This window comes from Leptonychotes weddellii, chromosome 13 (assembly GCF_054177405.1).
Source record: "Leptonychotes weddellii isolate Sample4059 chromosome 13, ASM5417740v2, whole genome shotgun sequence".
NCBI lineage: Eukaryota > Metazoa > Chordata > Mammalia > Carnivora > Phocidae > Leptonychotes > Leptonychotes weddellii.
This window is the reverse complement of record NC_138381.1, coordinates 11,914,665-11,931,561: the sequence shown is the minus strand read 5'-3', so window position 1 is coordinate 11,931,561 and position 16,897 is coordinate 11,914,665. Positions and strand designations below refer to the sequence as shown.

The 16,897-nt window shown below is 40.3% G+C and overlaps 1 protein-coding gene across 3 annotated transcripts; it reads left to right on the top strand.

The window, feature by feature from the left end:
* Positions 1-6,988: 6,988 nt before the first annotated feature.
* On the top strand, positions 6,989-15,878 carry SERPINB13 (serpin family B member 13). Of its 3 annotated transcripts, XM_031041711.2 has the most exons (8): positions 6,989-7,587; positions 8,084-8,154; positions 9,534-9,555; positions 11,309-11,437; positions 11,829-11,946; positions 13,362-13,504; positions 13,714-13,869; positions 15,474-15,878. In XM_031041711.2, the coding sequence occupies exons 1-8, from the start codon at positions 7,423-7,425 to the stop codon at positions 15,876-15,878; spliced, it is 1,209 nt and encodes a 402-aa protein (XP_030897571.1). In that variant the 5' UTR covers positions 6,989-7,422. The 3 variants fall into 3 exon arrangements, with proteins under 3 accessions (XP_030897571.1, XP_030897570.1, XP_006745656.1); XM_031041710.2 differs by lacking the exon at positions 9,534-9,555 and having other exon boundaries at positions 8,084-8,140; XM_006745593.2 differs by lacking the exon at positions 9,534-9,555 and having other exon boundaries at positions 8,084-8,152; positions 11,318-11,437.
* The last annotated feature ends 1,019 nt before the right edge of the window (positions 15,879-16,897 follow it).

The following is a 16,897-nucleotide window of genomic DNA, read 5'->3' as shown; positions in this document are numbered from 1 at the left end:
ACAGCAAAAGAAACAGTCAACAAAACCAAAAGACAACTGACAGAATGGGAGAAGATATTTGCAAATGACATATCAGATAAAGGGCTAGTATCCAAAATCTATAAAGAACTTCTTAAACTCAACACCCACAGAACAAATGATCCAGTCAAGAAATGGGCAGAAGACATGAACAGACATTTTTCCAAATGAGACATCCAAATGGCCAACAGACACATGAAAAAGTGCTCAGCATTGCTCGGCATCAGGGAAATCCAAATCAAAACCTCAATGAGATACCAACTCACACCAGTCAGAATGGCTCAAATTAACAAGTCAGGAAATGACAGATGTTGGCAGGGATGCGGAGAAAAAGGAACCCTCCTACACTGTTGGTGGGAATGCAAGCTGGTGCAGCCACTCTGGAAAACAGTATGGAAGTTCCTCAGAAAGTTTAAAATAGAGCTACCATACGATCCAGCAATTGCACTACTGGGTATTAACCCCAAAGATAAAAATGTAGGGATCCGAAGGGGTACGTGCACCCCGATGTTTATAGCAGCAATGTCCACAATAGCCAAACTGTGGAAAGAGCCAAGATGTCCATCGACAGATGAATGGATAAAGAAGAGGTGGTATATATATATACAATGGAATATTATGCAGCCATCAAAAAGAATGAAATCTTGCCATTTGCAACGACGTGGATGGAACTGGAGGGTATTATGCTGAGCGAAATAAGTCAATCAGAGAAAGACATGTATCATATGACCTCACTGATATGAGGAATTCTTAATCTCAGGAAACAAACTGAGGGTTGCTGGAATGGTGGGGGGTGGAAGGGATGGGGTGGCTGGGTGATAGACATTGGGGGGTTATGTGCTATGGTAAGTGCTGTGAATTGTGTAAGACTGTTGAATCACAGACCAGAATTTTTGGACTAAAAAGGACTAAAAATGACATGACTTTAGGAAGGCAATGTTTCTTGGTTCAAGAGTACCCTCTCCTTTTGTATATAGTATATAGTATATAGTAAAGCGCAGCTTATAAAACAAATGGTGCCTTCTTGCTCTGCTTGTTGATCTGAATTATGTGCACAGATACTTGAAATGAAGTGACTTCCATTAAACTGGTGGAACAGTTCCACCAGAAGAGTAAATATTGGTAAAGAGAGACTAACTCATAATGCAGAGATTTTATGATCATCTTTCTAAAAAATCCAAATGAGTTAGTTGACAGTTTACCAAATAAGAAAGTTCTTCAAGATGGTTAGTTAGCTAGTTAGCCAAAATTAAAAAAAAAAAAAAGCCTTCTTATACACCAGTATAGCTATTTGCAAGTTCAACATTTCAGTTAATTCATCACATTTAATTCTATTTGAGATTTTCTTGTTGTTCATTTGTTTATTTATAGTACGCATTCTGACAGCAGAATGTCAATCTGATGAGAGAAGGGATCTTTTACATCTTATTCATTGCCATTTCTCGGTTCTTAAACCGGTATCTGACACAGAGAAAGTGGTCAAATAATACTTGTTGAATAAATGAATGAATGGAAAAACCAAAGACTCTATTCACAAGAATATCAAAGGTATAAAATATTTATGAATAAGTCTAAAATACATGAGCATCTGTGTGATGAATAACACAAATACGGAAATACTAAAAATATATACATAATAGAGTTCAATGATTTGTCAAACAGTGAACATCCATGCAACCACCATCCAGGTAAAAAAAATATAACATTATCTTTACCCCAAAGCCCCCCGCTTTGCATCACTTTACAATTTTTACTTTCTTAATCCTCTTCAAAATATAACCAGTATGCTGACTTGCAGTGCTATAGTTTAGTTTTGTCTGCTTTGGAACTTCATATAAATAGAATCATACGGTCTATATTCTTTTGCATTTGGCTTCTTTTCTTCAATATTGTTTTTGACGCTCATCCATTTCGTCATCTATAGCTTGAGTTCTTTCCTTGTCATGGCTGTGTAGCATTTTATTGTGTGAATACACCATAATTTATGTTTATGTTCTACCATCATATGTATCTCTTGGTGCCCATGAATGCACATTTCTGTTAACAATTTTGCTAAACTCACTTTTAAATTCTTATAATGTACGTGTCAATTCCTCTGTGTATGATAATTTTATTTTGGTTCGAGTCTTGAAACTTAATTAATTAATCATTTAATCGCCTTGTCATCTTTGTTGAATTCTCCATTTTTCTCCTATTCTTTCCCTCCAGTCCTGGTTCAATTTTGAATGGGAGCAGGGATAGTGGGCATAATTGTTTCATTTTTGCTTGCAAAGACAAAACTGGTTTTCCATCTCTTTATTTGTCTATTCCTTTCTATGTATAAACTCTACTGAGGGACATGTAAGATGAACATAGTCTTGGCTCAGTATGTGAAGATGACAATTTCTCCCACATGAATGTATCAATTCTAAAGGTTCCAATCTAAATCCCTGGGGAAATTTCCATAGACCTTGGTAAACTGGTGGAAAAGCTCATCTAAAGGAGAGTATGTGCAAGAATTGTCAAGGAATGTTTAGAAAGCACAAACAGTGAGAGAGCTTGCTTGGGCTAGATATGAAGACACATGGTCTTGGTCAGCTGCTGCAGACAGGGGTTCTTGTTCAGGGAGTTTTCTGGGTGAGGAGGAGAGGAGAGGGTTTCCTTGAGAGAAGCAGGACAGGGAAGGGAAACCTGTTCATCAATCATGTGGTCGCAGCTAGAGATTGGATTCACTCTGATCACATGGCTGAAGCTCTGGAGGACAAATTACAGTACAAAGTCAGTCCTGTTTTGATGCAAGGGGGCTGTCCTGTCCTTTTATATCATTATGCCGTGAGTCACAACTGAGGTGTGCCCGGGCCGGGAGTGGCATGCTGCATGGCTCCCATTTGAATTGTCAGCCAAAACAGCAGCCAGAAGTACTGGCTAGCAAAGGGAATCTGGTTGGGACCCAGCAGCAACCATTACATTATAGGCTTGGGGAAGAAAAGTGTCACATGTCAGTATCAATCACAGATGTGCAGAGGTTGTGCCAAAACTTGGGATGGGTGGGGAACCCCAAGTGCTCTGGCTCAGGGCTTAATTATTTTCATGTCCTCACTCAGAAGCATTGGAACCGCTTTTATGGTTTCTAATTATCAGTGTTCTTTTCTACCTTTAGGACTGTTTTGATACTAGGAGGAAGGGGCTAATGAGATAGAAGGTTAGGGAGGGGTCCAATGATTGGAGGCTGTGATGACATTGAAGATTAGGTTTAGGAAGAACAAGAATGAGAATCTATAACCAGAGGGGGGAGTTTTGGGGTCCAGTAATTTCCAGTAGGAGCAGTTCCTGGTGGTGACGACACCCAAAGTGTGACCATGTATGTGGATCACAGAGGAGAGGGAAGGGGAGGGTCAGGAAAGTGGGAGATGCCGCCAGCATGGACTGTGAAGATATACAGAGGAGGGGTGGGGTTAGAGCAGACAGGAATAACTTGCATGTGCACAGTTGGGTGGGGGGAGATATGGTTGGGGAAAGAAGGGGTAAGTCTCTAAAGGGAACACTGAAGCTGATTGAAGGAAGAAAGTCTTTGGAAGGAGCTAGAGTATGACACTAGGCATGGGGACCTTGCTTCCTGATCCCAAGATATGTGTGGTTGTCCCAGGAAAGACTGTGGAATGTGTGGTCCTCAGGGGAAAGCCAGGCCTCCCCATGAAAGTGCCTGGTAGAGGAAATGCCTTAGGAAAAAGCGGAGGGCTTGAGGAGGTAGCTGGGCCATAGAACAGGGGGTCTAGGGTCACAGAGAAAGGAATTAGAAGACGTATACTGATAGGGATGTTCAAACATAGAGCATTATTGCCAACTCAGAGATTTCATACCATTTTAAAAAAACCAACATCTTCATTTCAAGGGCATCCAGGATTGACTCCATAACCAAGTGCTGATTTTTTCCAAGTCTTACCCAATTGGTGTATCTCTCAGTGACAATGAGAAAGTAAAATTAATTAACTACTATTTTGAGTTGCTTAAAGAGCTGTAATCAGAATATTAAAAAACAGAAGGCAAATTTTCAGTGTTGAGACTGGCACATACATTACCCGTGCCCTTAGAAGGTTCATCACTGAGCTGCTTCCTTCGGCAGACTTGCAGGTGAGAAGGAAGAGCTAAGATGCCCTTCTAAGATTTGTTTCTTGGCAACGATGACAAATTTTCACACCCTTTACCCAAGACTAAAGTTGAGAATAATCCAAGCACTTTTTATTTTTTTATTTCAATTCAATTTAATTAACATATAGTGTATAATTATTTTCAGAGGTAGAATTCAGTGATTCATCATTTGCATATAACACCCAGTGCTCATTACATCAGGTGCCCTCCTTAATGCCCCTCACCCAGATACCTCATCCCTCCCACCAACCTCCCCTCCAGGAACCCTCAGTTTGTTCTCTGTAGTTAAGAGTCTCTATAGTTTTCCTCCCACTCTGTTTTCCTCTTATTTTATTTTTCCTTCCCTTCCCCTTTGTTCATCTGTTTTAGTCCTTAAATTCTACATATGATTGAAATTATATGGTATTTGTCTTTCTCTGATTGACTTATTTTGCTTAGCATATTACCCTCTAGTTCCATCCACACTGTTGCAAATGGCAAGATTTCATTCTTTTTGATGGCTGAGTAATATTCCATCGTACATATATACCACATCTTATTTATCCATTCATCTGTCGATGGACATCTGAGCTCTTTCCATATTTTGGTAATTATGGACATTGCTACCATAAACATTGGGGTGCATGTGTCCCTTCAAATCACTATGCTTGTATCCTTTGGATAAATACCTAGTAGCAAGCACTGTTTCTTTAATGGACCAGTAGAGATGGTAGGGATGCCTCAGGATTAGCAGGAAAAACTGGAATTTGGAGATGTATTTTTTATTGAGTTTTTTTTTTTTTTTGAAATAGTGTTGTTTTCCTGAAATCGGCGAGCTTGTTGGATGTTTATGAGTTATTGGTCCTTAGCCCAGTGTTTGGTACATAGTAGACTGTCACCAAGTGTTTACAGAGTCAACTAAAATGAGGGATTTCATAATTCATGGAAAGAATGCTTGAGAACAAGAGTGGTGTGTGTGTGTGTGGGGGGGGGGCTAGCTGTCTGCCCAAACTTTTCTCACTACTTCTTCTGCTTCTTTTCTAGCAAGATAGTTTTCTTTCATTCTTCTTTGCATTTGACATCTCAAAATAATGCAACTGCTAAGTTAACTTTATTGCAGAGACTGCAATATTGCAGGACATAGCCCTGCTCATCCATGGTAAGTAAAGTATTCATTAAATCAGATCTTCGTCAGGCTATAAGCCTATAAGCCAGTGGTTTCCAACCTTGGCTGGGGTGATAAAAATTCTGATATCTGATTCTCATCCTAGAAAATGCTCACTTAAGTTGTCTGGGCATCCTTTTTATTTGTATCTAAGATGGAGAAACAGTGTTCTGAACAATTCTTTCCAGAGGATCCCCAAGATCATTGGGGATGAAGGCCCTTTCACAGTCTCTCCACCTGGGTCAAAATTCATTTGACTCAGCCACTTGGGTCCTGGGTTGAGCTCCTGCTTTTAGTCTTATTTTCCTGTCTGGTTGATTTTTATCTTTTTATGCTTGGGCCTCCAAAATCCTTTGTAAGGGATTTTGGAGAAGTTAGAATTTAAACTCTATTCCTCTATGTCTTAAGGTGCACCCTTTTTGAGTTCACAGAACAATTACTGACAACAAGTGCATAACTTCATGGCCACGAGTGGAAGAAATAGGAAATCCGATCCTCAGTTTTGTCAAAAACCTTGCATGTTAATTTTTATTAGGGAAATAGTCATTGAGAAACCAAAGGTTGTTTCACTGGAGATGCAACGATAATGACTAGGGAGAGGCGGAGAGAGTGCTATAAATTAAAGATCTCAACAACTTATGTTACGCATGCTTCCTGCTTCTTTGCCCAGCCACCTCTGTCTCCAAAAACCAGGTAAGTTTTTTCTTCGGCTTCAACTTAAGACTTCTGTTTTTTAAGAACACTGATGTTTGCTGATTTGAAAGAAGTACTTTTGTTATGCATAGTTTTCCTTGGGCTGGTTTTATTTAATACAGGGCCTACACAGCCATATGGTGACAATGTATCATCATCTTGTTTGACAGTAAGTTAATTCATTCTATTTCTCAGTTAACTTGCAAGGAATCCCTGCAAGGCAACTTGGGGTTGAAATGGAAGTTTTAACAGCAGATGTAGAATGCCTTAGCAGGGATGGGCCCTTGATGGCCAAACCCCTTCAAAGTATTTAGGCTTGCAAAAAATTTTATTCTGCATTAATTAATCTCATTCTTATTTTAGGATTTTTCTGGAAGCCTTTATAAACTAGTTATAACATAGCTGCTGGGGAGGAAAATATAAAATGTGTCTTATTTGCTTATTTTGGTAAATATTAATTGCTCTTAAAATTATTTCTTTTTTTTTTTTTATTATTTATTTATCTGAGACAGAGAGAATGAGAGAGACAGAGAGCACATGAGAGGGGGGAGGGTCAGAGGGAGAAGCAGGCTCCCTGCCGAGCAGGGAGCCCGATGCGGGACTCGATCCAGGGACTCCAGGATCATGACCTGAGCCGAAGGCAGTCGCTTAACCAACTGAGCCACCCAGGCGCCCCAAAATTATTTCTTTTTGTGTGAGATAACAAAAGTAACATGAACTCATGGTATGAGCCTGAAACAATATAGAAAAGTGTAGAAAAGAAAACACTCTCTCCCCTACTTAATAATCCATGGCAAAGAGATATATCTTTGCCCTTCAGGGAAAATTCAGCGCCGAGTCAAGTTTTCATGCAGTTAGGGATCGGGGTTTAAGAGAATTAATGTATCCGGCCACTCGCTGCACTAGATCTCGAATCAGTTGAGAAATAGAAAGTATCAGAGAAGGAGGAGCTGTTGGCTTTATTATTTTAAGGCTGGAACACTGCTTGGACCTGAGGTCAGCAGGGATTCCTAGGCCTTCCCCTGGCCTGATCATGGGCCAGTAGCTGGACAGCTAGACAGGAACAGGCAAGGACTGGGCCTGCCAGGGGAAGATTGGCACAGGACGAGGCAGCGGGCAGATACAGGCAGGCTCTGGCAGAGAACAAGAGAGAAGGAAACCATTTAGGCATTAACCCCACTGCCTGGGGAAATGAGAACAGAAACACCGTATGCTGTCAGATTGATTCACGTCTCCTGTCCAGAGAAGGCCAAGAAAAGGGGGAGAAGCAGACAGCAGTGAGTTTTCCCTGGGAGGCTGATAATCTCTATTTTCTGAATCAATGCAGGGAGAGGAAGAGAAGCAGGAAGGGCTCCTGTGACATAAAGGAATTCAAACAAGTGAAATGTTCTCGTTTGGTTTTGATTGTTGTTGTTGTTCTAGATCTTGCTGGAATCTTCATGGATTCACCCGCTGCAGCATACACTCAGTTTGGGTTTAATCTCTTCCAAAAGCTGAATAAAATACATGATGGCAACATCTTCTTTTCCCCTGTGGGCATTTCAGCTGCCATTGGCATGCTCGTCCTGGAGGCCCGAGGAGCCACCGCGGTCCAGTTACAGAAGGTAAGGAGCCTCCTGTTGCTGTCCAGCATGGGCTCGTCTCTGGCGGCTGCCCTCCAGCATTACCCTGAAATGGGGCCGGGAAACAGAGAATGCATATGAAGACACAGAGCAATTTCAGATCTGTCAGGGAAGTCCTCCTCCTTCTCCAAATATCGCCATGCCATCTGCTTCTTGGTGCTTGAAATTCCTTTGAGTGGGGGCTGAATGGACTTGTCCAAAGTCATTAACTTCATAATTAAAGATAGAGCATGAAGAACAGAACCTACTGGAAGAAGTTGCATAATCCCCACTAGGCTATAAATGACACATCAAAGATCAGTACACGAATGGCTAAACCACTGTAGGTGAGATCAATGGGCAGTTGAGACCTTTGCATGATTTTGCAAAGGAGAGACATGTTACCTGTTTGCCACTGAGGTTTCTTAAACATTTTACTGATTCTGTGTGAGGGTTTCTCTATTCTGACCACAACCATACTATTTTCTGTCCCTTCCAGATGCTTTTCTCTGAAAAAGATGCAGAGAGCTCAAGAATCAAGACCGAGGAAAAAATGGTGAGGAGACAGGTGTTGAAACCTTCAGGATGGCTGCTTTGTTGATGTGGGCTCCCTGGGAAAATGTGTAGGAGAGCTAATAGTTCATACTTATTTTTAGGCAATTGCAATCACCGCAGCCAAGTAGGGTTGCTAGTATTATATAATAATAAACCCTTAATATTAAGAGGAGACTTTTCAAAAAAGATGTATTTATCTACTTTAGAGAGGGGGAGAGAGAGCACGAGCCAGGGGAGAGGGAGAGGGAGGGAAAGAACCTCCCAAGCGGGGCGTGATCTCAGGATTCTGAGATCATGACCCGAGCTGAAACTAAGGGTCAGACGCTCAACCGACTGAGCCACCCACACACCCGTAGGAGACTTTAACTTTAAAGCACATTGACCACTCTGATGTAGGTGCCCATAGACTGAAAAGTCCCCGTGGCAGAGTGAATGGGTTTAGGAGTTAAACAGATTTGAGTTCAAATCCTGACTCAGTCACGTAACAGCCATGCTACTTTGGGCAAGTTATTTTCTTTGAGCCTCCATGAAGTGTCCAGTGGGGCATCTGGAACACATTGGTGACTCACCCAGTAATAATGGTGGTGGTAGTAGGCAATACTATTACTACGTTCCATTTTTATTTTAAGCCCCCTTGCTGATACTTCATTTTAAAAATATATTAGCACAAGACCACTGACTTCTTAGGGTCTCTTCCAGCTCTAGGGTTGTAGTATTCCTTACCTAAAGGACAACCTGCTCAAACATGGGGAAGTTCATAGGTCAGGGCTAGCATCTGGAGATGGTTAGAACTCTCAGGAGGGGCACATCTGCCTGACAGTAGTCATAGCTCAGTCCCAGACGCTCATAAAATCATGGCTCCAGTCACCCAGCAGTATGAGCTGTTCATTTCACAATCCCACACGGTCAGGTTGTCTGGTTGGCTCAGTGGCGTATGTGGAGAGTCAGGCTTCCTCACGAAGTTTGTGCAACAGCGTTGGGTCAGACAGCTCCTCCACTGTCCACTCAGTCAAGGAGCACTGTTGCTTTCAGAGCCTTCTCCCTCCCAAGCATAGTAGCCTGTACAGAATCTTTGTGGGAATTAGAAAAAAGGACACCCCCTTGGACAGGTGCCCACTCCTGGCTTGGTGATGGGGATGAGGACTGAATTTCAGCTTTGTGCTGGGCACAACGTGTACAGCTCTGCATAGCAGCTCTGTCCATACCTCAGGACTTTTCTGTGAGTCACGGAGGTACGAAGAAGAATAGAATTACTGACTGAAAGGATATCAGGACTGGGGCCTGTCTTGGAGGCCGTCTACTCTGATCTCCTTTCTTTCTTTCTTTCTTTTTTTTTTTTAAAGATTTTATTTATTTATTTAACAGAGAGATAGAGAGCACAAGTAGGCAGAGAGGAAGGCAGAGGGAGAGGGAGAAGCAGGCTCTCCGCTGAGCAGGGAACCTGATGTGGGACTCGATCCCAGGACCCTGGGATCATGACCTGAGCCAAAGGCAGACGCTTAACCAACTGAGCCACCCAGGCGCCCCTAATCTCCTTGCTTAATCGATGAGAAAACAGATGAGTAGAATGAGCTGCCCAAAGACATGCCAGATGTACATTTGATTATCACATGAATTCAGGGTATTCTGAACCTTGCTTTTAAAAATTGAATTTCAAGATTTTAGTATGAGGTCTTGATGATTTCAAGAGTTGTTGAAGGAAAACTGCTTTACTACTCACAACACTTCTGACACCAAATGTGGGTTTTTCCCCCTCATGTTAAACAATTGTGACATTAACTGCCTGGAGTCAGAGCAGACCCCAAACATTAAGGGCTGCATTCCACGAGACTTGCCCTACTTCAGATGCCAATTGCAAGGAAGTGAGTTCCCAGATCACCCACACTTCTGTCCGACTTGGCTACAAATCAGAGGATCCTATTACATCCTACTTAGGTTTGCTAATTTGCTATAATGGCCCACAGAACTCAGGGAAACACTAGTTTACTGTAAAGGATGCAAATGAACAGCCAGATGAAGAGATACCGGGTGAGATCTCAAATTGTCCCAAGAGCAAGAGCTTCTGTCACTGTGGACTTTGGAGTGCACCACCCCCCTAGCACATGGATGTGTTCACCAACCCAGAAGCTCATTAAACACTGTAGTTCAGGAAATTTTATGAAAGCTTTATCATATAGGCATGATCAACTATTAGCTCTATCTCCGGCCCCTCTCCTTTCCCTGGAGGATGGGAGATGGGGCCGAAAATTCTAAGCTTCTAATTATGGTTTGGTCTTTTCTGGAGACCAGCCCCCACCTTGAAGCTGTTCAGGATCCCACCGATAGTTGTTTCATTAGAACAAAAGATGCTCCTATACCAGGAAATTACAACGGATTTAGGAGTTCTGTGTCAGGAACTGGGATCAAAGAGCAAATATTAAAACAAAAGATGCTCCTGGTACCCCTATCACTCAGCAAATTACAAGGCTTACGAGCTCTGTTAGGAATTGGAGAAAGAAACCAAATATACATTTTTTTTGTGTGTCACAGATGTAAAATATCTTGTTAATTTTTATATGTTATTTTTGTTGAAATAATTTATAATACTTAATATGTAGTTATGTATTATAGTTACATTGAAATGATGTTTTAGATAGATTTGGTTTGGTAAAATATAATATTAAATTTCATTTCATCTGTTTCTTTTTACTTTTAAGAATGTAGTTACTAGAAAATTTAAGATTATATAAATGTGGTTCACATGCATTATATTTCTATGGGACATTACTGGTCTCTAGTACATATGTGGGAGGTAGGGCTTATGTATGTTTGACTTCATTAAATATTAACCAATTGTTTGCCAAAGGGATTATAGCAATATCTGTTCCACTTAGCAGTGTACATTGGCCCATTTCATACTGTTGTACAGAGAGAGTGGGACCTGACCCCACTGGCCTTGAAATCCCCAGTCATTGATGTTCATGCACAGTTGACACTTGAATAACATGGGGTTGAACAGCACAGATCCACTTAGATAGGATTTTCTTTGGATAAATAGAACACAGTACTGTAAATGTATTTTGTCTTCCTTATGATTTTCCTAATAACATTTGCTTTTCTTAAGCTTACTTCATTGTAAGAATACAGCACATAATATATATATAACATATCTCTTGTTTTGATTTTGAAGATTGACAAGACAGAAGAGATACATCACCAATTCCAAGAGTTTTTGGATGAGATAGGCAAACCCACTAATGATTATGAACTAAAAATAGCCAACAGGCTATTTGGAGAAAAGACATACCTCTTCCTTCAAGTAAGTTTTGCTGAGTCCACCACATCTGTGAGTGGTATTAACGAATGGCCAATGGCCCTTTTAGGACGGTGGGTCCTGGAGGCATGCTGCCTAAGCTGACTCTCTGGCTCAGCCCACATCACTGGGTGTGTTCCCCTGCCTGTTCTCCAGACATCCAGACCCTTTGGGAGCTTCTTTTTAATTCTGGCAGTCTAATTCTGGGTTTTGCCTTAAGCCTATTGCACCTGCAAAAAATGGGCATGGAAGTACTCAAAGTGATTTGCCCAGGTCCTAAAATTCCCTGCTAACAATATTAGTCATCTTAATGTAGAGACACATTTATTTAGAGATGTAGGAAATGGATAGATTGAATTTTCATCCTCTTTCTATTCCTTCTCTGTTCCTCCTAAAGAAATACTTAGATTATGTGGAAAAATATTACCATGCTTCTCTGGAACCTGTTGATTTTGTAAATGCAGCAGATGAAAGTCGAAAGAAGATTAATTCCTGGGTCGAAAGCCAAACAAATGGTAGAGTATGGATTGGTCATTTAACAGAAAACACTTCTTGAGTACCTGCTCTGAGAGAAGACCTGAGCTTGACACTGCATGTGGGACCAGGGTGCACAAGCTTTTGGGGGATGCAGACTTGAGATAAATTTTTCAGGGTTAGAAGGGCAGCACTGGGCATGAGGAGTGGGAAAAGATACTACAGTTGGTGGAATGGTCTCAGCAAATGGGAGAGAGCCAAGGGGCACCAGAGAGGGACCACAGGAAGCCAACTTCATGGAAAAACATAGTGGAGACGGACTTGCACATGACTGTGGTTCACGATATCTTTGGGGCTCCTGAAACTGGACTAATGTCTCTGTTGGGTTCACATCTTTTCCTTTATATCAGATCCTTCCTTTCTGAGTCTGGGTCCATAAGTGGAAATGTCACAGAGTGGTTCCTTTCTCTTTGTCAAGTGAGAAACATTCAGCCTCCTCCCATTAAGACCTGCTTTACTACCTACAGCTGGGGCTGCCCAGGCTTCAGCTCCACTTGAGCGTCATGCCGGGGTGATTACAACTTTCAGCCCCATTCACAGCAGAGAACTTGACAGAGCCCTCACTTCATCCTCCCTCCTTATCCCCTAGTAGGAGGCAAATGCACAGGAAATACCAGACAGGACTATTAATATGGAAATACACTTTGGGGAGCAATAGCGGATACTTTAGCGTTAAAGTTTCAGAAATACATTTTTTTTTTAAATTCCACTTATCAGGAAGACATTATTATTTCACAATGCATTTTTTGGTCTTCAAACTTAGTCCAAAAAATGAAATAAAATTTGGAAGAGCAGGAAAAAAGAGGGCCTATCAAAGGGCTGATTGAAGGCAGTATTCAGTGTGGGATAGGCTAAACCCAGAGACAAAAACATTAGCTCCTTTTCCAATAATATAAAAATCTCTAAGTTTTGGGTGGTAACTATATCAAATGGGTAAAAATAATAACAGCTAACACTTACTGAATGCTTCCTATGAGCCAGATAACATTATAAGTGTTTTACACATATTAAGTCATCTACTCCTTGCAATAACTCTATGAGGCAGGTTTTATTCCTGTTTTACAGATTTGGAAACTGAGGCACAGTGAGCTTAAATAACTTGCCCGAGATTCCTCAACCTGTAAGAGGCAAAACTGGATGCTCACAGAGGCAATCTGATCTCAGAGCTTGAACTCTTAACCATCACAACTCAATTTATCCAATGGGATAAACAGGCGATGGGCAAAGTGAGAACCTCCCTACGATTCTGCCAGCAAACCTTTTGTCAGCAAGGCCTTCAGGTGCTGACCTGGCTGAGTTTTTAATGATGAGTCAAGTCCATCTGCATCGTATTTGCCATGCGTAGCACTTGTGGTTTTGAAGATAGGCCAATTTTGTTGTTGTTGTTTGTTTGCAGAAAAAATCAAGGACCTGTTTCCAGATGGTTCTCTAAACAGCTTCACCAAGCTGGTGCTGGTGAACATAGTTTATTTTAAAGGGCAATGGGACAGGGAGTTTAAGAAAGAAAATACCAAGGAGGAGGAATTTTGGCTGAACAAGGTATGGTCCTTAATTTATTTATGTGATGCGTTTACACATGGAATGTAACATCTAAAGTCATATTTGAGCAAATGTCCATGGTAGATAGCAAAGTTGACTCTGAGGCTCTGATCTTTAGCATTGTTTTGTGTTGAGCTAATTACCTTGGTGAGCTAACTTGGTTGTCTTATGCCTCTTTTGACATGGCATGCTCTGGTGCTTTGTTGCAGAGTACAAGCAAATCTGTGCCAATGATGACCCAGTGCCATTCCTTTAGCTTCACTTTCCTGGAGGACTTGCAAGCCCAACTCCTGGGGATTCCATATAAGAACAACGACCTAAGCATGTTTGTGTTGCTGCCCAATGACATAGATGGTCTGGAGAAGGTAAAACCTTGCATCTCCCCCAATCTTGCTTTCATTTCCTGAGGCTCTGCATCCCAAAGCTTGTTTCTGGGTGAGCCTGGAAACAGGGCTTCTGTTAGGGAGCTGGTGTCTGGCAGTGCCAAGCAGAAAATATTTCTCATTCTGTGCAGCAACTATAGATGGATGTCTAAAGAGGAACATTAGATGATATCAGGTTTATTGAAAACAACCAATAACCAAAATATTTGAGGATGAGCTAAAATGAACATTTAAGGTCATATGGGAGTTCTAAAGATCAACCGCCATTCTGAGAAATGGTATGATCTCTATGGTTGATCTCTATTTCTTTTTCCCAGAAAATTGCATTTGCACATACAGCAAATTTTGCATCCTGTTCAGCAGGCTATTAGACCTCCTGAATTTCTTTCTTGGGCCTTTAATTTCTTTTTAAAGATTTTATTTTTTTTGGAGCAGTTTTAGGTTTACAGCAAAATCGAGAGAAAGGTACAGAGATTTCCCATGTATCCCCCGGCCCTACACATACACAGCTTCCCTCATAATCAACATCACTTAACAGAATGGTAATTTTTTTTTTTTAAAGCAAGGATGAACCTACATCGACACATAATAATCATCCCAAATCCATAAGACCTTTAATCTTGAACCCCTTGACTTAGTCCCTTTGATTTAAACTTAGACTAAGATATCTCCTAGAATGGATCCAGTACATGGAAGTACTCAGTAAATGATAGATATTATATTATTGTAATACTAGATTGCGTTCTGCTGCTGTGAAACATCTCTAGTAGCATTATACGTTGGAAAACTTTGGGACGGCAAAATGGCGATATGTATGAAAGCTTTAAGAATATTCATACTCTGACCCCCAAATCCCAGTTGTGGGGATTGCCTTAGAGAAATAATTCAAAAGAAAAAAATTGCCTTTCTGAGTGAAATCAGTAATTTCTGCATTAAATACACTAGGATACATAGTTTGAAATTCATCATCATCATCATAATTGTTATTTTGGGATCCACAGTATCTATCAGCATCTATCATGCTGGATACATACGAGATGACTGTAAAGTGAATGGATGAATATTTGGCAAAATTTATCAGCTCGATGGACTATCAGTTTGAAGATATTCAGGAGAGATACAGATTTGTGAAAAAGTTTACATTAAAACAAGTAACATGGACATTCACTGTGATTGCAACTATGTAAATATATATATTATATAATATAAATTATATTAATTATAGCATTTTAATTATATATAATTCATATATACAACTTAATATATATAAATTATATATCATATATTCATAAAAGACTACAGGGGAATAGTAAAAAATGATATGTATTAGATGGATAGAATAAGAACTTATTTCTCATCTTTAAAGATTCATTTAATACTCTTGAGTTTTCACATATACACAGATAATTAAATAAAGAAGTATAAGACAAGTGCCTGCTATATAAAGACAAGAGTCTAGTGAAATAAAATTTCTACTTTTATTCATTATTAAAATAAATAATTTCTAATTGATACAAATCAGTGTTACAGTGTTTCAGCTTTGTATTGATAACCATACCACCTTCCCCTCCTTTTTTTCTTAATAGGTTATAGATCAAATAACTCCAGAAAAACTAATAGAGTGGACGAGCCCAGGGCATATGGAAGAAAGGAACGTGACCTTGCACTTGCCCTGGTTTGAAGTGGAGGATGGTTATGATCTGGAGGCTGTCTTGGCAGCCATGGGGATGCGAGAAGCCTTCAGCGTGTGCAGAGCTGACTATCCCGGGATGTCCTCACCCTCCAGGCTGCACGCACACAAGTTCCTACACAGGTCCTTCATGGTGGTAACCGAGGAAGGCACTGAGTCTTCGGCAGCCACCAGTGTGGGCTTCGCCCTCACCTCAGCCCCGGGTTGTGAACATTTTCATTGCAATCACCCTTTCCTGTTCTTCATCAAGCACCAGGAGTCCAACAGCATCCTCTTCTTTGGTAGATTTTCTTCTCCTTAGGATAGTCATTGCAGAAAACCAGTGTTGGAGTATTAAGACTATGGAAATAGCGCAGTCTTTAAAAAAAAAATTGTTTTACTTGCTTGCATTCCAATCTTACCATCAGAATCAATGATTTAATGACTGTAATAGGGTGTGTTATGTTTATAATTCTTCTTCAAAGTGAAATGTCCTTTTGTTTGTGCCACATATAAAGTGAGTTATCAAGGCTCATTAGTAATCTCCTGTTGATTTCTTCTGAAAGTAAATCAACCTCTTGTAGTTTTGTGCACTGATGGCAAGAAACAGACTCTTCAGTGAAGACTATGGATTAGTGTTTCTGGGAGTTGCTCTAGTTCTAATAGCATGACATAATACACAAATAAAATAAAACAATAATTTACTCAATTGACATGTTATTTTTTTTCTTTCTCAGAAGAGAGTGTGGCCAACTGGATAGAATTTAGATGCACATTAGCAAAACATAAATTAAAGCTTAAAGTCAAAACAAAATAAAACAGGTATCAGACAAAGAGGATTCCCATATTTTCACCCTCTCTTCTAATGGAATGTCTTATCTGTTGTCAGTTGTGTAAGCATTTTGATATTGTGAAACAAATGTGATTTTGAGAAGCTAAATATTGTAGCTGATCACTATTTGTACCCTGTCACTTTTTAAAGTGACAGTAAATATCTGGAATGACTTTTAGAAGAGTGTTTTCTTTCTTTTTTGCCCGTTTACGTATTTCTGGTTATTTTGCAAGTGAGCTGTGGGCACTACAAAAGAGTATTTTCTTGAAGATGCTGTTTGAGAGGCTCTCAATCTATTGCCAATGCTCTTTATTATGGGCCTATCTACTTTTATTTTTTCAGTTTTTAACAAGATCCCATTGCTGACTTATTTTTTAACAGCTCCTTTGAACTATAATTTACCTACCATAAAATTGACACATTGTAAGTTTACAATTCAATGATTTTTGTTAAACTTCTACAGTTGGGCATCTATCACCACAATCCAGTTTTGGAACACTTCCATCATC

Bases quoted from the DNA above. Each gene is read 5' to 3' on its own strand.
- SERPINB13 (XM_031041711.2), top strand. From the start codon at position 7,423: ATGGATTCACCCGCTGCAGCATACACTCAGTTTGGGTTTAATCTCTTC. The intron at 9,556-11,308 runs GCAGGCTCTCCG...TTGATTTTGAAG, and splicing joins AGGCAGAGGGAGAGGGAGAA to ATTGACAAGACAGAAGAGAT. The intron at 13,870-15,473 runs GTAAAACCTTGC...TTTTCTTAATAG, and splicing joins ACATAGATGGTCTGGAGAAG to GTTATAGATCAAATAACTCC.